The sequence below is a fragment of the Anguilla rostrata genome, chromosome 9 (assembly GCF_018555375.3).
Source record: "Anguilla rostrata isolate EN2019 chromosome 9, ASM1855537v3, whole genome shotgun sequence".
Lineage (NCBI taxonomy): Eukaryota > Metazoa > Chordata > Actinopteri > Anguilliformes > Anguillidae > Anguilla > Anguilla rostrata.
Genome location: NC_057941.1, coordinates 30438456 through 30460722, shown reverse-complemented (window position 1 = coordinate 30460722; position 22267 = coordinate 30438456). Strand labels below are relative to the sequence as shown.

The 22267-nt window shown below is 44.1% G+C and overlaps 2 protein-coding genes and 1 long non-coding RNA gene across 10 annotated transcripts in view; 1 reads left to right on the top strand and 2 right to left on the bottom strand.

The window, feature by feature from the left end:
- The window catches only part of LOC135262335 (alpha-actinin-3-like), a 25528-nt gene extending 7726 nt beyond the window's left edge, over window positions 1-17802 (top strand). For 2 of the 4 annotated variants that reach the window (XM_064349318.1, XM_064349319.1), the window contains exons 2-22: window positions 3760-3831; window positions 4585-4699; window positions 5479-5598; window positions 6092-6178; window positions 6429-6516; window positions 6824-6902; window positions 8541-8622; window positions 9245-9330; window positions 9583-9675; window positions 9775-10005; window positions 10723-10870; window positions 11092-11242; window positions 11504-11612; window positions 11946-12086; window positions 12788-12970; window positions 13166-13300; window positions 13814-13993; window positions 14269-14415; window positions 14710-14775; window positions 14930-15088; window positions 15544-17802. In XM_064349318.1, coding sequence (XP_064205388.1) covers window positions 3760-3831; window positions 4585-4699; window positions 5479-5598; window positions 6092-6178; window positions 6429-6516; window positions 6824-6902; window positions 8541-8622; window positions 9245-9330; window positions 9583-9675; window positions 9775-10005; window positions 10723-10870; window positions 11092-11242; window positions 11504-11612; window positions 11946-12086; window positions 12788-12970; window positions 13166-13300; window positions 13814-13993; window positions 14269-14415; window positions 14710-14775; window positions 14930-15088; window positions 15544-15702 — 2631 coding nt within the window. In that variant the 3' untranslated portion in view covers window positions 15703-17802. Of the gene's footprint in view, window positions 1-3759; window positions 3832-4584; window positions 4700-5478; window positions 5599-6091; window positions 6179-6428; window positions 6517-6823; window positions 6903-7542; window positions 7726-8540; window positions 8623-9244; window positions 9331-9582; window positions 9676-9774; window positions 10006-10722; window positions 10871-11091; window positions 11243-11503; window positions 11613-11945; window positions 12087-12787; window positions 12971-13165; window positions 13301-13813; window positions 13994-14268; window positions 14416-14709; window positions 14776-14929; window positions 15089-15543 lie in introns of those variants that run through there. The other 2 variants (XM_064349321.1, XM_064349322.1) reach the window with 2 other exon arrangements.
- On the bottom strand, window positions 11099-14274 carry LOC135262378 (uncharacterized). Its single transcript, XR_010332195.1, has 3 exons — window positions 14028-14274; window positions 11985-12172; window positions 11099-11237 (listed from the first exon to the last, which is right to left on the bottom strand). It is a non-coding gene; the product is annotated as an uncharacterized LOC135262378 (long non-coding RNA).
- The window catches only part of LOC135262337 (phosphofurin acidic cluster sorting protein 1-like), a 49055-nt gene continuing 43979 nt past the window's right edge, over window positions 17192-22267 (bottom strand). For 4 of the 5 annotated variants that reach the window (XM_064349328.1, XM_064349331.1, XM_064349329.1 and 1 more), the window contains exon 24: window positions 17192-22267. In XM_064349328.1, the coding sequence (XP_064205398.1) occupies window positions 22149-22267 (119 nt within the window). In that variant the 3' untranslated portion in view covers window positions 17192-22148. The other variant, XR_010332182.1, reaches the window with a different exon arrangement.

The following is a 22267-nucleotide window of genomic DNA, read 5'->3' as shown; positions in this document are numbered from 1 at the left end:
CAGCCACGCTTAATAGCCTAACCCAGTTTACTCTACTCAAGGGACATACCTTACACACCAATGTCCTCCCTGAAAATACAACCTGCCACCTTTTGGTCACATGGCCGATTCCCTGAATGTGACCCCTTACTGCAGATATATTGGTGTCAATATGCTGTCAGTGGCTGAGAAGTTCTGTTTGTAGTTTTGACTCTGATAATATCTGAGGAGTATGGTGTCAGTAGTGCTGGCTCTGTCTGTGTCTGAGAAGTATGATGTCAGTGGTGTTGGCTCTTAGTGTCTGAGGAGTGTGGTGTCAGTAGTGTTGGTTCTGGTAGTAGCTGAAGAGCGTGGTACCAATAGCATTACCTCTGTCGGTCTCTGAGCAGCATGCAGCATTGGTGGCTGTTGCTGACAGTGTCACAGGGCTTGTTTGTCCACAGCAGATTGTAACACCAGAAGCCCAGCTCCTAACATAAAGCAGGTGCTCTGTCATAAATTCTGTTCTCCTTCTGAACCTACGAGCGTGTTTATCAGCAGGATGGAGCACTGTAATGAAGAGAAAAGAGTGCTCCAGAGCAGGGTGATGGTGGAAAGTCTCCTCGTCCTTAAAATAGGCTTAGAAAATCTATTCAGAATACATTTTAGTGACATTTCAGTGGAGAGATCATGATTTGGCAGTATTATTCAGTCTGCATTAGCACTTATTCCAGAACTTAACTGTTACTTTTTGTTTCTATTTAATCTGTCAAAAATTATGGGGGTGGGGGGGTATTGTCCTTGACTTTGGATAAATAATTTTAGAAAGGTGTCAACATTCTTAATGCAGGCTTCCTCAATTCTTTTGCAAATGCCATATTTAATGGAAGATAAAGATTAGTTTAATAAAACAACTGATATGACAAATTAAGCCATAATAAACAAAAATGGAAACCACAAACGAAAGAGCCTTAATATGGTGTTGGGCTATCAGGGGAACTGGGAGAATTTCTTCCCTAGGTACACAGAAAAAAGTCAAGTAATAGTAACCGCAGTGTAGATACTACCTCACATATTCAATAGATTTAAATTTGTAGGCACTGAGAAACTGACTTTTATGTTTGCAGGCTGTTAAACTTTGCATGCTGTTGAAATATTTTTTTGCAGCTGAGGTTTGCAGTATCCAACTTGTGAAAGCTGTTGATGAATAGCCATTGCGTGAAAATCTTAGCAAGCTGGCATCTTGTGCAATGTTTATACAAATTCCATACAAATTCTTAAAAAGAAGAAGCCTTCTGATCTTAAGTCTCATCATTTTATATTGGAAAAAACAGAATATGTGTGGAGGTTGTCACTGTCTGAAACTGTGTGAAAATCTTGGTCCTTGTCCCTCACGGTCTCAAATGTGTGCTCACATGAATGATAATGACTGCTAAAGCTCTGTGCTGTTGTCACCCTGTATCACTGAATAATCACATTTCTCAGAATTAATTTTAAGCTCCTTGCAAAAACATTCATCTGGTTGCAGTATTATCAATAGATTCTAGTTGTAATTAAAGAGCCCTTCAGAATTATTGGCACCCTCAATTAATATGTGCAAAAAATAAATGCTAGATAACATTCACTTTATTGCTTATAAAATGTTTTCTATGCTCAGCAATATGAGAAAATGATTTTGTTTTTTTGTGATACCCTTGCTCACAGAGAGAAAAGAATCTATAACACAAAATCATTTTTATTCTGAAAAAGATGTGTGCCACCATTAGTGGCACCCCACATTTAGTACACCCTTCCTTTGCCAAGATAACGGCACTGAGACATTTCTTAAAATGCTTGATGAAGTGGGAGAACTGATTTAAAGGGAGCTGAGACCATTCCGCTATACAGAATCTCTGCAGAGTCTTTGGTCCTTGCTTGTGGACTCTCCTCTTCAGCTCACCCCACAGGTTTTCAATGGAGTTTAGGTCAGGGAACTGGAATGGCCATTGCAAAACTGTGGTCAGTGAACCATTTTGTGTGGGTTTGGAGGTATGCTTTGGATCATTGTCCTGCTGGAAGATCCAACTGAAAGCTAGTTTTGGTGTTCTGACAGAGGTAGCCAGATTTTGATGGAAAATTTCCTGGTACTAGATGGAGTCCATGATGCTATGTAACAAGATTCATAGGGTCAGTAGAAGTAAAACAGTCCCACAACATCACAGATCCACCACCATACTTCACAGTGGAGATGAGATTATTTTCTGCATGGCCATGCCTCTTTTTACACCAAACCCACCTCTAGTGTTTTTTTTGTTTTGTTTTGTTTTTTGGCCAAAAAGCTGTATTTTTGTCTCATCTGACCATAGAACACTGATGCAATCAAAGATTCAGTGACAGAGTAATGTTACGTGGCAGAGTAGGGTATATTGATATTGTGTTATGTAATGTAATATTAGGTAATGTAAGGTAGTGCTATTTTATATGGCAAAACCCTCGTAAAAGCAGTGTTACCATTAAAACCATGATGATATTTAGCATTAGCAGTAAGAAAAAGCTTTAAATTCAGTGTTAGCATTTATACAGAGATAACAATGTACTGTAAAACCTATGTTAATGTTAGCACAGTGATAGCTCTATAAAGTTGGTGTTAGCATTAACAGATTGATATTGCTGTAAGACAAATGATAATATTAGTGTACTGGAGTGCTGTAAAACCTGTGTTCAAGCTTTTCACATTAATTTATTTATAAAACTTTTTTGACTCGTAAATATTTCTAGTTGCACAAATAAATTAATAAATAATATAAATTTAGATGTGAAAAGAAGCTGAATCATTTAAAGCTACCGTGTTGGGTTTGCAACATTTTAGATGAGGAATTTAGCATAATTTTGAAGTGAAAGTCAGTAAAAATGCTATATAACAACTACCCCCCCCCCCCAAGAATCCAGTCTGCTTAGCTGTCCACTGGTATCCTATAGCTATACCCAATTTAGCATCCTTGCACCCCCTCCCACCTAACCTGACCCCCTAGCCCCCTGCCCTTCTGTCCTGGCCCATACTGGGATGCTGTCTAAATTTGGTCATATGTGACATCAGCCTTAAATCAAATTACACCAGGACCGAACATTCCTGTGCCTGCTTTTTCTCTCTCTGCCACACACACACACACACACACACACACACACACCCAAACAATCATTACATTACATTACAGGCATTTAGCAGACGCTCTTATCCAGAGCGACTTACACAACTTTTTACATAGCACTTTACATTGTATCCATTTATACAGCTGGATATATACTGAAGCAATGTAGGTTAAGTACCTTGCTCAAGGGTACAACGGCAGTGTCCTTACCCGGGAATCGAACCTGCGACCTGCGGTTACAAGCACAGTTCCTTACCCACTGTGCCACACTCCGTCCATGCACACACAAACGTACATACACACATGTATGACATAGATCTCTCCATGTGTCTCTGTTATATTTGTTCAGGAAATAAATGTTTTAGTCCATAAAGAAGGTTTCTCGAATGTCCTTACATTCGTGATACCTGCTTAGAAAGCACAACTGTTAATTGTATGATGTTTGAAGGTAGCCTCTTCTTCTGTGTGGAGCCAAGTCTGCCTGGGATGGCCAATTTCAATGACCTCTCAGGCTATGCTTGCTGAGTCTGTGCTTGTACAATGTACTTGTGTCTGTACGATGTTTTTCTCCATTTGAATTTTCTTTCTTTATTTCTTTTTTCTCTTTTTCTTTTTTCTTTCTTTCTTTCTTCCTCTCTCTTTCTGTGTATCTCTCTGGGTCATGTACACACAGACGTCTGTTCCCCCGCAGTCACATCCTCTCTCCGTCTCTCTCGCTCGCATCCACTGTCAAATACAAATTCGAGTAGGGCTTCAATGGCAAGACACATTCCATTGCTAAAGCACTTGAAAACAACACAATTTGCATTAGATAATGGTTTTACGCACACCGTAATATATAACTGATCACATGTTCCACTAAACATGGCTGCTATTAGTGAGCGTCGCATTGATTTCTGAGCACCTTGGTTACTTCCTGTTCCGCTGTTCAGGGCGTGGCTGCCGGACAGGTACAGAGCCGCCAGTGTTTTCCCATACCCAATCGGTCCTGATTATACTCTTGACCTGCTTCCATCGGTCTTTCTGAGTTTTTGACAAACGCTCATTCAGACAAATTACTGGCACCGTCGTGCAAATGGTGGTAAAATATCGGTTGTGAACAGCAGAAGCCATTAGATAGCTTGGAGCTAGCCTAATACAGATGTACTCCATGTTCCATGTGTGAATGCGGTTAGTGTGGAAGCAGTATTCTTCCAATATGCACACTGATCTGCACCCATCATATAAAAATATAAATGTATATACTGTGTGTATATATATATATATATATATATATATATATATATATAATTAGTACTGAAATATAAATCTATTATCATATAACCAGCTGTAAACTAGCTATATACAGTACAACTGGCATTTAACTAGCTATATCGCGTATTGAGAACAGTTCATTTTAGGTCTATTGACAATAAATTGGTAAAAAGGGCCCCCTTCTTTCTCTGTCTCTCTCTGTCTCTTTCTCTTTGCTTTCTCTCTCTCTCTCTCTCTCTCTCAGACCTTCTCCGCGTGGTGTAACTCCCATCTGCGGAAAGCTGGCACACAGATAGAGAACATTGAGGAGGACTTCAGGAATGGCCTCAAGCTGATGCTGCTTCTGGAGGTCATTTCAGGTGGGGGGGGCGGAGACTTGGGCATTGGTCCATTGGGTAACAGCCCTTACGAAATAACCTGTTCAAAAACCACATCTGTCCAAAAGCCACATATAAGAACTGTCAACATGTGGAGTACACGTGACCTATAAAAAATAATCCCACTTATAAAATGTTTTGTTTTCACATGTGAAAATAGTGTTTCAACAGTATAATTATTGGACAAATCAAATCATCACAAATATGCAATGGGGAGCCATCATTTCACTAGGATACACAGGGAGTTGCACCGCCTAACCCAACCTGTTTTCCTTTTGTTTGCTGCAACATGAAAGCTCCACCTGTACTTTTTCCATTACGCTTGTGGCCCTGATTCCCCCAGTGGGAACCCTGCTGCCTGTAATGGAAACAAAGCTAGCATGTGACTAATACCTTCTCGGTTTCACCTGCTGCTTGGAGTGTGCGAGTACAGGGTTCGGTGTCGAATGTGGGACGAGTGCACGGTCATGCAGATGAGCGGTGTAGCAGCGGGTAGGGGAAGTAAGGAAGCTCATTACCGAAAGGTTGTGGGTTTGAATCCTAGGTGACAATTTAGCATGGCTTTGAGCAAGGTGTTTAGGTCAAAACATCCAGCTATTCAAATCGTTAATATGGAAAGTTCGTGTTATACGTGTAATTACAGTGTCCGTGTTATACATGTAATTACATATGTGAGTGTGTGCTCTACTGTTGGGATAAAGCAGGTGAATGTAATGTATTGGAGGTGTGTGTGTATGTGTGTGCTTGTCCTGTGTTGCTAGGGGAGAGGTTGCCCAGACCAGACAGAGGAAAGATGCGCTTTCACAAAATTGCCAACGTCAACAAGGCCCTAGAGTTCATCTGCAGCAAGGGAGTCAAACTGGTGTCCATCGGAGCTGAGGGTGAGACTCACTTTTCTGTATGGTTTACCTTTTTTGAGATTAACACATTAATTAACACTTTGCTCACACTACAGTCACCATTTTTCCTCCACACCGGGGAATTACAGCTTAGAGCAAATCACAGTCTACTCAGGGTACCGCAGGAGAGCTAGCGCAGATTAGAGGAGCATCTCTCACTGACCACATCCTCTCCTCTTCGACACCCTCGATTCCTCTTTTCATGTTCAAAAGCAATCAAGGAAATGCATTTTCAACACAGCCACTGCCTGAGCCTGTGGTACGGCTGACTGTGTCTAGGTGAGAAGTGTCCTTAGGGCTTCTGACTCTCGAGCTGTATGGGGATTGCTGTTCCATCCCCTGTCGCAACGCTTCCTCAGCCGTTACCCTCTCTGTTTTCTGCCTGTATGTATAAAGCAAAAACACGAGAGGCTGGCAGACTGTCCTGCTCTCCTTTAAAGAACAAAAAACGGACTGACTGTGTCTCCCGTTGCAGAGATTGTTGACGGGAACGTGAAGATGACCCTGGGAATGATCTGGACCATTATCCTGCGCTTTGCCATCCAGGGCATCTCTGTGGAGGGTGAGGGGCTGTGTACACACGCACACGTACACACACACATGCACACACACACGTGTGTATGCAAATATTTCTGTGTGCACACAACCTCACACTAAACCATGCGCTGCACATTTACTGTACATCTCTGTCACTCACAGCTTTCTGATATTTTAGCTTGATTTGAGGCATTCCAGTATATGTACTCATGGCCAGTATTACTGTGCTTTTAAACACATTGTTTTTATGAGACTTCTTTGCTCTTTCTCTTTAGAAACCTCTGCTAAAGATGGCTTGCTGCTGTGGTGCCAGAGGAAGACTGCCCCCTACAGGAATGTCAACGTCCAGAACTTCCACATCAGGTGGGCACTTAGCTCTCTCTGCTGGTCAAGATGCAGAAAAACAGCCACTGTCCTCAAAGGGTCAGGAGTTGACCGATAAAGTTAGCGAAGCAGCAGCAGAAAGGTTTGGCACATCTCTTCTGCCATCTCATTATACTTCTTTCTCTATCTTTGTCTTATTCTCATTCCTCATTTTATTTTGCTTCTTTTTTTAGTTATATGTTAGCTGTGTTCATCCTACTCTTTGTATCTCTTCACTCTCCCCCCTCTCTACTCCTCCTTCTAACCCCCATCTCCCATCCACCCCTCCTCTTTCTCTATGTCTCAGCTGGAAAGATGGCCTGGCTCTCTGTGCTCTCATCCACAGACACAGACCCGACCTCATTGACTACAAGAAACTGCGCAAGGTGCCCTCACCTGCCCCCCCCCCCCCACCACACACCCCTAAACTAAACACCCACACCATGGGTCACCTCACTGACTCCTTAAACATGGGTCACCCCACTCACCCCTAAACCAGCAGCCACCCTTGATTAACCCAAAACCAGCAGTCACCCCCACTCACCCCTAAACCAGCAGCCACCCCAGCTCGCCCCTAAACCAGGGTTCACTTCATTCACCAGTAAGCCAGGGTTCACCATACTCACCCCTAAAACCATGGATCACCCCTACATCCATAAACTAGAGGTCACACCCATATAGTCCATCTCCATCTCTTCCCAGCAAACCCTACTCTCCTGGAGTATAGATCTCCTTATGTAGCTACTGAGTGCATATGGCCAAAGCTTTCCCTGCTCTTAAAGTTTTATTTACTTAACCCTTTCATGCTTTTTCTGGGCTCTCTTTGTGGTCTAAATCAGTGGTTCTCAAACTCGGTCCTGGGGGACCCCTGTGTATGCTGGTTTTAATTCCAACCTCAACAGCAATCCCAGAATTAACAAGCTGTTAATTATTCTTAATTAGGTGCTTTTCGTGTTTTAGAGCTGGGGTTCCAGAAAGGGCCAATGTGGGTACACACACCTGATTCTACTAATCAATCACTAGAGTCATTGCTAAGGACCTTGATTAGTAGAATAAGGATCAGGTGTGTGCGCCCACACTGGCCCTTTCTGGATAAAACTGGGGACCCCAGCTCTAAAACATGAAAAGCTGTTGAGGTTGGATTGAAAACCAGCATACACAGGGGTCCCCCAGGATCGAGTTTGAGAACCACTGGTCTAAGTCCATGAGGTCATAAAGCTTCAAGTTGCAGTCTTAGGACTCATTCTAATCACTTATTTTATCTGTACTTGTCTCCTTTGTCCTCGACTGACCCGGAAATCAACTAAGGACCGTCACCTTGCAGGACATTCCAACCTGTTAAATGCTTCTTAAAGGAGCTAGGAACCTCCTGAAGGATGCTTGAGCAATGAAACACCAGTGCATCCTTTGCAGAAGTTTTTTTTTTTTTGGAATGTGTGACGCATAAATATCGATCTGTGGATCCACCTCTCCCCATCTGCCATGTCTATAATGAACGTGGCTTCAAACTGATGATTGACTGAACAAGGACGTTCCATTTTTTTCTTATCATTCCTTGGTCCATGGTGATCAAGAAGAGAGGCAAGATAATACATGAAACCTTAGTGTCCATTCAAAACAATAATAAGCTGCTGAGCCAGACAAGAGCAGTCGATGACCCAAAAACTGTGCTGTGACTAATAGGATGCTGTGACTAACTCATGATCTTCTGACCAGCATGTAACATATAGTAGAGAATTTACTTGTCCAGTTTGTTTTCCAAAACAGTGAATCTGCACATTTCACCACTTACATGAACTAAGTTTCTCCAGTATGCTGTATGTTGGACAGGTAAAGCCTTAGATGTGTCTAATTGTCTCAGTAATCCTGGTACGCAAGTCATAAAGCTTTTGCCTGTCTTATGCAGTGACACCTGATCCATTTTGTACCAACAGGGAAGAATAACAAACAGAATGAACAGGAGATCAGCTTGGCAATGTTGACATTTGTGGGGATAATCTTTCTCTGCTTGTCTGTCTGTACAGGATGACCCCATCGGCAACCTCAACACAGCTTTTGAAGTGGCTGAGAAGTTCCTAGACATCCCCAGGATGCTGGACGCTGAAGGTAATACCACTATCTCTTTCTCTGCCTCTTTCCTTTGAACCAGAGACGAGACGTTTGGCATAGTCCAGGGGGATCCAATCTTATCCGCAAAGGGCCGGTGTGGGTGCAGGTTTCTGTTTTAGCCCAGCACTATGACACCTGAATCAACTAATTAACTAATCATGGTCTTCAATCAAGATCTTGATAGGTAGAATATGGTGTCTTACTGCAGGGCTAGACAAAAACCTGCACCCACACCGGCGCTTTTCAGATGAGATTGGACACCCCTGGTGTAGTCTGTGTATTGCAGCAGGTTCCATTTCCGCTGACTCGTCGAGCCATGAATACCCCTGTGCCTTTACGGGGTTGATTTCCCCACCATGGCACTTTCTGTGCTGTGAACCTATACTTCACTGCTCTAGTCGATATCAGAGGCAGAAAGTCCAGGGGTCAGAAAGTAAAAGTCCTGCCATGTGTTTCTTTTACCCGTGAACTCAGCCAACTGTTTTCACCAACTAGCTCAACCCCCTTGCTGAAGAATTGTGTTAATTAGTAAATCCAGTTGATGGGTTGATTTTCCACCTCTTCTCAGTAAAGGCATCTAATGTTACTGTGTTGAATTTATTTGTTTTCCTGTGCACAGACATTGTAAATACCCATAAACCAGACGAGAAGGCCATCATGACCTATGTTTCTTGCTTCTACCACGCCTTTGCTGGTGCTGAACAGGTGGGACAGAATCACACGTGCTCACTTCCTTTACAATACGCATCATCTGATTAGCACACATTTCACCGGCTTATCCTCATTTCTCCTGTGTCTTTCTATCTCTGTCTCTCTCTCCATCTCACCATCTCTGTACACAAAATGGAAAAGCACAATAAAAGGTCACAAAATAAAAGTAGGTATAATTGAAATTGCCAAAAAAAAGAACAACTGAAGTGTTGAATAAGGAGTGAGAAATGTCTCTCTGTCTCACAGGCTGAAACTGCTGCTAACAGGATCTGCAGGGTGCTGGCTGTGAACCAGGAGAACGAGAGACTGATGCAGGAGTACGAGAAGCTGGCCAGCGAGGTGAGCCCCGCCCATTTCCGCCGTTTTTAAAGCCCTGTCGCCTGCCCCTCCCTTCACTGACCCCGCCCCCTCTGCCCCGCCCCCTCCCCATCTCGGCAGCTGCTGGAGTGGATCCGGCGCACCGTGCCCTGGCTGGAGAACCGCGTGGCGGAGCAGTCCATGGGCGCCATGCAGCGGAGGCTGGAGGACTTCCGCGATTACCGCCGCGTCCACTGGCCGCCGCGCGCCCAGGACAAGCGCCAGCTGGAGATCAGCTTCAACACCCTGCAGACCAAGCTGAGGCTCAGCAACCGCCCCGCCTTCATGCCCTCCGAGGGCAAGATGGTCTCGGTATGTGTATAACTGCCCCCAGACAATTACCCTCACGCACTGGGGTTAATGAGCTTCTCCCAGAGCTTAGTGTCTGACCTCCACATTAGACTTTAACACAGCCCAGCAGCCAGTTACATCTGATCTCCATGAACACCTTACGAAGGGTCAGCTGTTGGACCGCCTGCAGCTTTCTCATCCCTCTCAGCGTGAGCTAAGCAGGGCTGGTGAGTGAGTGAGTACATGGAGACCTGGAGAAACCAGTGTGCTGATGGAATTGAAGTTGGTGAGTTAGTGTTGGGCTGTTTTTCCCTTGAACCAAATAGAAAAAAACCATTAGAGCCTCAGTGCGTTTTTGGGATTCTGTCCTGTAGGAGACGCTGTATTTCTGATGAGACTGTAAAGTGAGGTCCAGACACTGGCGTCATTAATGATCCCATTGCTTTAATGTCATGGTCAAATTATCAACTTGATCTCTATTTCATGCCACCTAATCTATTTCATGCCACATAATCACACCCCCTCCCCCACACACACAGTTGGTTATACAGTTTATACTGTGGTTTATACCTTCATATCACCTTCCCTACTTTCTCCAGTCCATGGCTGAATGAGAATAACTCAGTTTCCCTTCCTAGTTAAATAGTTTAAATAACATTTAAAAAATAAATCAGTATGGGATGAATGTCACCCTTTGCCCCCCTGTATAAACAGTGATCTCCTGTCTTCACCCCACAGGACATCGCTAATGCCTGGAAGGGTCTGGAGCAGGTGGAAAAGGGCTACGAGGACTGGCTCATCATGGAGATCCTGCGTCTGGAAAGAGTGGAACACCTGGCCGAGAAGTTCAAGCAGAAATGCGCCTTGCATAAGGCCTGGACCGCAGGTACAAGGGGGTGGGGTGGGGTGGGTGGATGGGATGAGAGTGCCATGGGAGGCAGGGGCAGAGGCTTTGGGGACAGGTACAAACTTCATTACCAGACTTAGGAATGGTCAGAGACCTCAGGAACTGGGGCTAACTGGTAAAAGTCCAGCTCAGGAGGGTTTTGGTCGGGCCATTTCTATTGAGTCATGCTGAGGTTTTTCTCCCTTCTCTGGGACCCCCAGGGAAAGAGGAGGTTCTGACACAGAGGGACTTTGAGCACGCCTCACTGGCCGAAGTCCGCATCCTCGTGAGGAAGCACGAAGCATTCGAGAGCGACCTCACCGCCCACCAGGACAGACTGGAGCAGATCGCCAGCATCGCCCAGGAGCTGAAGTGAGGGAGGGAGGGGGGATTAGAGATCTGATTAGAGACACCAGATCTGTCATTGCACAGTGAAATTTGGGGCGTTTTCAAGAAACAAAGGACCAGAGGGTGTCTGGTTCTGTACACACACTCATATGTGATCTGGGTGAATGAGCCAGGTGTGGTCCTGCTAGTAAACTGCCGATTGGCTGTGAACTGGTGCCTGGTTTTGATGTCTGATTCTGATTGGTTCAGCCCTGCATGTGATGGCTTATTGCTTCTGTGTTCCAGCGAGCTGGATTACCACGATGCTGCTGCCATCAATGCCCGTTGCCAGGGCTTCTGTGACCAGTGGGATAACCTGGGAGCCCTCACTCAGAAGAGGAGGGACTCACTAGAAGTATGTGAGGAGCACCTTTTCAGTGTAACCTTTGCCGTCAATTCGGGAGAGCACAGACAAGCATATGCTTTCCTCGAAAGCTCATGATGTCTGCATGACCATTTTTTAATGCACAAATACAGTATGAGTGTAGAAACTTCATTTAAACTTCCAACAGACCCCAGCACACACAGCAAAGGGTCAGAATAAGCCCAGGAAGACACAGCCATTCCCAAGGGCTAGTGTTGCGAAAAGCTGCTGTGAGGACCTGTCGACCTGACAGAGTGAGGGTGTAGGCTGTGCTGATTGTGTTTTGTGTGTGTGTGTGTGTGTGTGTGTGTGTGGGTATTCTAGCGTACAGAGAAGCTGTTGGAGACCATTGACCAGCTGTACCTGGAGTTTGCCAAGAGGGCGGCGCCCTTTAATAACTGGATGGATGGAGCGATGGAGGATCTGCAGGACATGTTTATCGTCCACAGCATCGAGGAGATCCAGGTATAGGGTTAGGCGTTCGGCAACTGGGATTCCATTGGAATGTAGAGTATGTTCAGAAAAGCAGCCGACAGGTGTTCCCAAGTTGCCTTGTGGGGAAAAAAGTGGAGTTAGGATGGAGCAAGCCCCACATTCTGCAGTAATCACTATTTTACTTCATTTGTATCACAAGAGAGTGGTTTATTTTTCATTACAATGAAGGTATGGGATACGTTTGTGCTAATTGTAGCTGTTTCTGTTAGCCTTAATACACGTAATGTGTATTAAGGCTTAATGAAAATCATTAAAAGTCAGTTTACCAAAAACAATCTACTGTTTTCATATTTCTCTCATTTTTCATTTCCATTTGCTTAAATTGCCCTTTCCTCACACAATATTGTCAGTTGACATTCTCAAGTTACCTAATTTCATGTTTATGGGAACATAATAAGTGAGGAAGTTCATCAATCTGTTTCATTGCCACACACCTGCAGAGATGCAAAATCCAGGTTCAGAATGTAAAAGGCCTCCTTAGTATTCTGTTCCAAAAACCTGGATTTGCTAATTAGCAAAATTCTTCAGCCAGGAGGTAGAAAAAAATAATGAAATCAGCTGGCTGGAGTTATTGGGTAGAAGAAATACATGGCAGGACTTTTACTTTCTGACCCCTGGACTTTCCACCTCTGCCCACCTGTCCACCACTTCCTGTGTCCCCCCCCCCTTAGATTCTGATCACAGCCCACGACCAGTTCAAAGCCACCCTCCCCGAGGCCGACAAGGAGCGCATGGCCACCATGGGCATCCACAGTGAGATCCTGAAGATCGCCCAGACCTACGGCATCAAGTTGCCTGGTGTCAACCCCTACACCGACCTCACCCCCCAGGACCTCAGCAGCAAGTGGGAGGCCGTAAGCAAAGCCAAGGCCAGCGGGGAATGACTGGGTCACCTGCTGCCGTTCAACTGATCGCTCTTCTCTCTTTTTCTTCCGCTCTCTCTCTCTCTCTTTCCCTCTCTCCCTCTCCCTGTCTTTCTCTCTTTCCCTCTCCCTCCCTCTCTCTCTCTCCCTCCCACTTTCTCTCCCCTCTCTCTCTCCCTGCTGCAGGTGAGGTGCCAGATTCCTCACAGAGATCAGGTGCTGCAGGAGGAAATGGCCAGACAGCAGGCCAACGAGAGGCTGAGATGCCAGTTCGCCGCCCAGGCCAACGTCATCGGACCCTGGATTCAGACCAAGATGAAGGTGGAGTGTTCAGATGTGCATATATGTCACGTGATATCATACGAGTAGTGAACAAAAAATGGAAACACCAATGGAAAAAATGGGCCACTGCACGTGGCTAGTATTGCTTATGTGTATCTTGGCATACAGTATGCCAGTGTCTGGAATTCTGTAGGTGGAATATAAGACTGCCCTTCCATGAGAAAGTTTGGTATGCTTGTTAGCTAGAATAGCACAAAAAGAATGCAAGTAGGACTGAAACAAACAGGTCTATGATAGCCTATCATGCAGCCATGTTTTCCCTGATACATTTATATGTCAGAAATAATAGTCCTGTGCAGCCAACTTCAGTGTCTTAAATTTTGGTACCTGCCTTTGTCTAATAAAAAAAAAAACTGGACTCTTAGCTACATTAAATATGAAATATGCATCATATGATGCATGTTAAATTAATTCATGTATAAATGCGTGTGTTAAACATTTAATTTTTTATATACAAGTGAATATAAATGAATAACCTTGAGCTGCTTGCAGGAGATTGTTCACATCTCAGTGGACATTGCTGGCTCTCTGGAGGAGCAGATGAACAATCTGAAACAGTACGAGCACGACATTGCTAACTACAAGTCCAGCATCGACAACCTAGAGGGAGACCACCAGCTGAGCCAGGGGTCCCTCGTCTTCGACAACAAGCACACCAGCTACACCATGGAGGTATACCATGCTACAGCAGGCACACCAGACTCACCTCGGGAGAGTAAACTCCCTCTAGATTTTCCATTAGAACTTAAAGCCGTGCGTGTTTGGTGTGAACATTGTTCTAGTCCATTCTCTGTGCGTTGCTTTCTCTCAACATCACTCTATCGATCGCCACTTTCATCTCGATCTCTGACTTCCTGTGGTGCGCGGCACCTTCTCCGCCCTTCCTGTTCTTCTTTGTCTGTCTCCCTTGTTCTCCCTCCCTCTCTCCTCCTCCTTCCTGTCTGCAGCACGTCCGTGTGGGCTGGGAGCAGCTGCTCAGCACCACCACGCACTCCATCAACGAGATCGAGAACCAGATCCTCACCCGTGACGCCAAGGGCATCAGCCAGGAGCAGCTCAATGAGTTCAGAGCCTCTTTCAACCACTTTGACAGGGTGAGTGAGCGAGAGTGTGTGTGTGTGCGTGTGCGTGTGTGTGAGTGTGTGTGTGTGGAGGGGGGAGGAGGCAGGAGGAGGGAGGATGATCTATGATGTTGTGTATCAGTGTGTGGCACTCTACGTAAGTATGTGATACGTGTGTATTGATGAGCGATGCAGTATGTTATTTTATGACTATATAAAAGTGCGTAGGGCTGTATATGTGTGTATAAGTATGTGTTGTAGTGTGTGGTGCAGCATGTACGTGTGGTGTAACATGTGTCTGATTGCTGTTTGCTTTTCCCTCTGCAGAAGAGGCATGGCATGATGGAGCCAGATGATTTCCGCGCCTGCCTGATCTCCATGGGCTATGATCTGGTGAGACATGCTGACACACTACAGCACAGAGCATAACCACACCGTGAAGCTACAGCACAGAGCAATAACTAACCCCCTCTCACCCTCCACACCCCCACCCCCACCCCTACTCCAACCCAAACCCTCGCCCCTCCCCCCGTCCCGGCCCCGTCAGGGTGAGGTGGAATTTGCCCGCATCATGACCCTGGTGGACGCTAACGACGTGGGCGCGGTGACCTTCCAGGCCTTCATCGACTTCATGACGCAGGAGGCAGCCGAGACCGACACGGCCGAGCAGGTCATGGCCTCCTTTAAGATCCTGGCATCGGACAAGGTGAGCAGCACCTAGTGCTTACACACACAGTACTCCCTTAGTGCATATATACACATATACTGTGTTCATGCAGAACTCACACATATATGCTATTCACATAGAATTCACAAACATACTACTTTATTCACCTAAAACTCACACACATGCACATGCTGTTATTTATTTATCTAGTACTCACACACATACACCTGCTTTATTCAGCTAGAGCTGACATGCATACACTTACTGCACATACGTAAGCATAATGCACTCACATACTACTCACCTACAACTCAAGACACATAAACATACTGTCGTCACAAGCCGAGTTACGTGGGTAAACGTGTGTAAATAATAATAGTTATATTCCCCTTTCACACATATTTCACATTGGACAATCTGCATAATAATACTAATATTAGTAGTAATAATAATAATAATAACAATGATAATAATAATAATAACCTCTCTCTCAGATGTATATCACAGTGGATGAGCTACGCAGAGAGCTTCCTCCAGAGCAGGCAGAGTACTGCATCAGTCACATGACCAAGTACCTCGCCAGCGACGCCCCGCCCGGTGCCCTGGACTACATCTCCTTCTCCAGCGCCCTGTACGGAGAGAGCGACTTATAAACCCCGCCCCCCTTTCACCAGTGCCTTGTACTGAAAGAGAAACTCATGAGCCCTTCCCTTTCCTCCCCCCCACTCCATGTATGAACAGAGCTACTTAAGCTCCACCCCTTTTCCCAAGCCCCCTGTATGGTGAGAGGCTTCTAAATCCCCCACTTCCACTGAAGTGATTTTATTGCGTTGCATTGTTACGTTTGGCCTTTGGTACTCTGAGGGTATTACATGTGGCTACTGGAGTGGCAGTTCTGATGCTTTATGGCGACCTGTCCAGGGTGTATTCCTGCCTTTCGCCCAATGCACGCTGGGATAGGCTCCAGCACCTCCTGCGACCCTGACCAGGATAAGCGGGTACAGATAATGGATGGATCGATGGATGTTACTTCCGTACCGCAAGGCACACGATCCAGCTCACCTCTCTGTGCAGAGTGCGTCCTTCAGCTACTCACATTTTTATATTACACAATTTTACCTGTTTTTTTTGTGATGTGTACTTGTATTAATAGGCCTGTTTTGTTTCTACAAAGCCCTTAATTTAAACAGTCCACCAGCCGCTGGTCCCGCAGGCGGCTGATTAACCGCCGTCACTCCTGAGCGATGACACGAGGCCGTTACCGCCAGCCGGCACAGTCAGGCGCCGACACGGATTAGAGGCTAACGGCACACGACCGCACCAGCGGCAGCAAGCGCCTCAGCACCATCACCCACCCGGCAGCCCCAGTCACAGCAAAACCATTTATTACCCGGTTACATTTAGCAAACCCTGTTACATTTCACACTCAATAATAATAATAATATTATTATTATTATTATTATTATTATTATTATTAACAACAATAATAATATGAGAGACCATTTTCTCCAGTTTTTTGAATAATGCCTAAAAAAAGATTGAGTTTTATTTATTTTTCCCTCCCTCTCTGTCGACATAAAAATATCTATGGCGTTGACTGGAGACCCTTTCACAGGAGCACCACATCACCTGCATGGAGACCAGTAAAGGGGGGATTAAAGTTGGGGTAGAATACTGGATTATGCCTAAGAAGCTGCACCCTTCTGCAGTGAGTGGCAGCGTTCACTCGTCCAGAAATCTGCTGTAGCTACAGCTATTCATTTCATGTTTTATTCTTGTTTAATCTGTACTTAACCCGAGTAAAATGACTGAATGTTTTCATCTTATTTTAAGTAAAGTTTTATCCAGATGCTGAAAATCGTCTGATGTGACTATTCCAACTAATCCCAAGAGGCAACAGAGGGACAAGATTAATAGCAAAATGCTTTGTTTTATGATGTACACACATCTAAGATTAGTTCAAATGTGTCATGACTTTATAAAACGGTACAATGCATGCAAAGACAAACACACCCAAGAGCAAAAACATTAGCTTACACGGACATTTGTGCAATGGCCGTGTAAGCTAATGTTTTATTTTAGAGCGTACCCCAAGCATTTTGAAAACCCATGTACTGAATGGCATTAAAGAAAACACACAAATCAAGATTACTTATTTTATTTCTGATGGTTCAAGCACTGAAGGTCACTTCCACTTACAACTGTGATCAATTTTTAAATGACCATAAAGCCGTATTACAAAAAACAAATCAATATTAAGAAATCAATACAAGAATGTACTCAAAGCTATTTTACACACACTTGTTTTTTGTGATTGTATTATATGTACAAGCATTACAACAGGCAGCCACGTAAGCCTGGAGAGACATCAGCATGTGCAAAAATACTTCTTCCAAGAACCTTGGAGCAAAACAACTTCAATATTTAAGGTGTGTTTCAAAGAACTAAGATTGAAGCAAACATAAAAGTAAAAGACGATATTCAGTGTTGTTATATTCAGTCTTTTTTTTTTTTTTTGGTAATTTGTCACATTACAAGAGATTGTCGATCAGGCCATTGTGATAAAGGAGGTGCTCAAGAAGGCTGTGCCTTACTGTCCAAAACAGCCATTTGTAAATTAACTGAACGCCTCATGCAACGGACTCAAAATAGCATAAATGACAAACATTCTGACACTATTTGTACTGCAGCTCAAAGATAGCAGGTTAGAAAACTGAAATTACACAGAACGACTGGGTGCATCATTTCGGCATTTGCCATGGAAAAAAACTGCTTTATCTCACAGAGACGGACATATTCCAGGTAAGGAGGAACAACTTCGGGAGGAACGAGGGAAAGGACAGAAACCAAAGAAGAAGAAGCATTTATAGAGTGTACTGCATTTTCAGACCCTGTCAAATAAAACAGGATTAAATTAGCAGGAATACTGCAGAAAGGAAATCACATTTGACCTTTACTTTTTTTTCTTCTTTGAGACAAGAACAATTTTACAAAACACTTAACATTTATAGTAACAGCCCTCTATCACAATCACAGGAAACTGCCCACCCCACCCATTTCAAAATCAGTAGTACATTACTTTTTGGCAGTGGAGGGCTACCTCCTTCACAAATTCTGCCTTCCCTGTTTTGGAAAGATTCCCTGTACCTTGAAAATTTAAAGGTTGCTATGTTTGTAACCTGCGACTCATTCAGTCAACATTTTGGTGTAATGTTGGTCCTCACAGCACAGTTCAGTAGCAGTTTGAATGTGACAGTTCTATAGGGTTTCCCACAATTCATCTCTTCTCAAGGCAAGAGCACTAGCTGTTATAACAGCCCATGAGATTTCATGAGGCCCCTCGAAACCCGCAATGGGCGGCGCTTCATTGTGACATCAGTCACTGACTCCCATCAATGACAGTGATTATTTTACATCAAATTATACCTCCACCCATCGATTCCCGGGGCTTGTGAAGCCTTGCTCTCACAACCCTGGCAACAGTCCATATGCTCTGCTGATGAGACAACAGAAGGAGCGGAGACACGACCTAGCTCGATCAGCAAACCCACAAAACAGCTCTAACACATGGGGTCACCCCAATTCCAACTGTGATTGGGTGAGAGAGAGGAAGAGATCTAAAGCATCGATCTCTAATGGGGGTAAGCCACCAATCCCATTCCACCCCCAATCCTCCACCCCCTAAACATCTGCTTGTCAGCTTCAGAAAAACTGTCTCAGGTGGTTTTTTAACTGGATTGAAAGCTTCAGAACTAACTGAAGCAGTGGAGCTGAACTGCCTGAAGCTTGAGCCATTTTATGCTACTGACTGGACATTATTTGACAGTTACATTACGACAGTACAATTGCAATAACAATGTAAATCCCCCTTAATACTTTAGGTAACACTTAGAATATAGACCCCTTATTTTCACTGATTTTAATAACACTTGACACAGCACAAGGCTCTCTCTCCCAGTCAGGGAGGCAAGAACTGGCTATAATAAATGCATATTTGTATCTAACACAGTTTAATTCCTTCTTACAATTTATGAAGATGTAAAGGCCACAGTCACCACAGACCAATAAGACCGATCAGCATTGGTCTCTAGGAACTTTACAGAACAGGATTTTACACACAAAAAGCACAGATGTCCTTTTTTTCTGTGGTAGCATTGGATCAACAGCATAAGATACCGTTAGCTTGCTAGTAAAGTGTGTCACGTAACACAATGGTATCATGTCTTTTGTTTTAGTTTTTTTGGATGGATTTATGACTATTTGTTGACCATCCATTTAGAAGAAAACCTCCTACGGCACCCCCTGCAGGAGTTATGCTCATAGGTTCCCAACACTTGATACACGTGGTAACATCGACAACCACAGTAGCTTGTGCTTCAGGTTAAACACTGAATATCATGCCGTAACTAAACACAGAGGAAGCCCTGGCCCCCAACACCAGTTTAGCGACTACGGCCAAACACTGGATACATTTTTTTAAAACACAAGGGAGAAATGAAGGTAACTAAAATCAGGCCAAAAAATGAGCATGTCCGATTTATGTGGATCACTGGACCGGTTTGGGTCCGGATCCGTTCCACCGATGAGAGCTTGGAGGCTTTCGGAACACTGGCAGCCCACTTCCACACTTTCCCCCTCTTCCTTTGAAAAATAAAACTTTCTCTTTCTCCTGTTTCTCTACAGTTTTCTGTCAGCCAGGTCTTTGGTTCTAGCAGGTATTCTGTGGTCATCTTTACGCAGATGGCATCAGAATCCACGATCAATTTCAACACACTCTTTTTGGGTGTATGAGAAAGAACGTCACACCCTGACCAGTACTTCTAGACGCAGGTCTCCTTTGGTCCAGACTCTACTGTGGACCCTGGTCTTATTTAAAGCCTGTTCTCCTCTGTATCCTGCATCTGATAGTTACTCCTCTTCAGTGATTAATAAGCAATTCATGCAGCCTAATGTGTCCACATATTTCAGAATAATTTACTCCATAGTCCAAGCTCAGTTGTACTACGGAAACAGAGTAGGCTTAGCTTATCGGACTAAATGACTGATTGACTGACAGAGCAGAGTGCGGTCAAAAGCAGTCCTCTGGTCTTTATAGCACATCCGCCTAATGGAGGAGTAATGGAAATTTCACTATCACTCCACTTTGTTGTGTCCAACAGATGCATGTACTTACTCACTAAAAATGCATTTTCAGTAACTAATACATTAGTTGATGAATTAGTCCGGTCAGCACTAAAATAGTGGAGATCCTGCTGTGATAGTGGACCAAGTGGATAGTGGATTCTCTCCACTCTGACGATGCCCACTGTCTGGCTCATTTGGTGAATTTACAACTGGCTATGGGCTCCCTTTTGATGGTGGTGAGCAAGCCTTTGTTCTGAACTCTGAAGATACTCTTAGATCAGGACTGGACCTCTTCTAGATTCTAATGTTCATTAGTCAAACAAGAATTACCGGTGGGATCTGGGCCATATTTTAAGGATGTAAACGCCAGCACAGTTCAGCCAAACCAATTTTGGTATCTTAATAAGACATGCTTGTGGTGCAGTGGGACGAGAAACACCTCTGTAATGGGATATAGTTATTAGTTATTGGATACAGTTAGCCTTTTACAGAGGTGAAGGCATGACTTCAAACTTACTAACAATACATAATTATCATTTTGTAAGCACAGGTCACATAAAATAGCCTACATCTGAAGTGCTTTAGACATCTTCAGTCAAGTACAATTCACACCATCGAACAGCAAAGGGTTTCAGAAGATAAGTGTTCTGTGTTTTATATATAGCTTAGAGCAGGGCTGTCCAACCCTGTTCCTGGAGATCTACTGTCCTGTAGGTTTTCATTGCATTTTCATTGCAGCTCATCAAGATATATAGCTGTTGAATGAGGTGCGTGCTTTGATAGGGTTGGAGTGAAACCCTAAAGGATGGCAGATCTCCAGGAACAGGGTCTGGCAGCCCTGGCCTAGAGAACAGCTGAAAATTCACTTGGACTGGCTGTCCAGGAGTTAAGACACTGCTATTAGCCATCTTCTCTGATTATATACAACCTAGCCTGCATAATGTGTCTGCAGGACCAAACTGGCATCAGCACATGACTGATATAAGGGATGGGATTTATTCAATTGATCAACAGACATTTGATTATTAATCATACATCAATATGTATTCAGAGATGTTTATCAATATTGTGTCTTCACCAATATATAGCTTATCTGTGCAAATATAACAGGGTAGTCACAAATGATGTTATATATCACAAATTACATGTAGCTATTATTTATTTTACTACAATGTTGATATAGTTAGTGTAGTAAAATTAATGTGGATGTCTGTAACATATTCAATAAATCCTTAACTATAATAAGATGAATCAGCTCCATTAAGCGCTTTAGTATTGCTAGAGCTGGATTGTGATTGCACTACAACACGATTTGGCAGGACTGTACCACACCCCCAAAACAACAAATACCACCCCACTCAGTGCAAGCATTTAAAGAACAAGGGTGAAAACAGCAACTTCAGAGCAAGTGCCTTTTTATGTGCTTATGCTCTTCAAGAATATCAACACAATATCATTGCACCAATCAAATGTGGTTCCTCTCTCCCCTGCCTTTTTTTCCACCATCACAACAAGGCTCTTACTATGCAGGGCCTTGTGTAGCGGCTCCTCCTTCATATTGTTGACCTCTGACCTTTGACCTTTAGTTGTGTCAGAGTTCAGTTTCTCCAGCCAGGTACGTTCTGTTCTTCTCAATCTCCTATAACAGCCCCAGCAATCTAACTTCCTGTAATAAATAATAACTTTCACACTCCTCTCCAGTGGATGGAACTTTAGCTGTCAGAGGACAAACAGATGTTCCATATAACCAAAAAGAAAAGAAACCCTTCAGTCAAAAAAAATAAATAAATAAAACTGTCCACACCTCCAAGACACAAACAACATACCAACAAAATCTTTAACTATCAAAAAAAAAAAAAAAGGAGAGGCCCGCCTCCCTGGTTGGCTCCGATTCGCTCAGGAAGCTCTGATTGGTCGCGGCAGTGTGAAATGGCTGGTCATTGGCTGTGCAGCGAAAGCAGAGTAAAAGTGCTTCCTAGGAGGAAGGCTTGCTGTACCCAAACAATCCCACTGGCAGGTACTTGACATGCGTGGGCCACTGAGCAGCCAGCTGGAAGAACTTCACATCGTTCCACTCCACCCCGTCCACCGAAA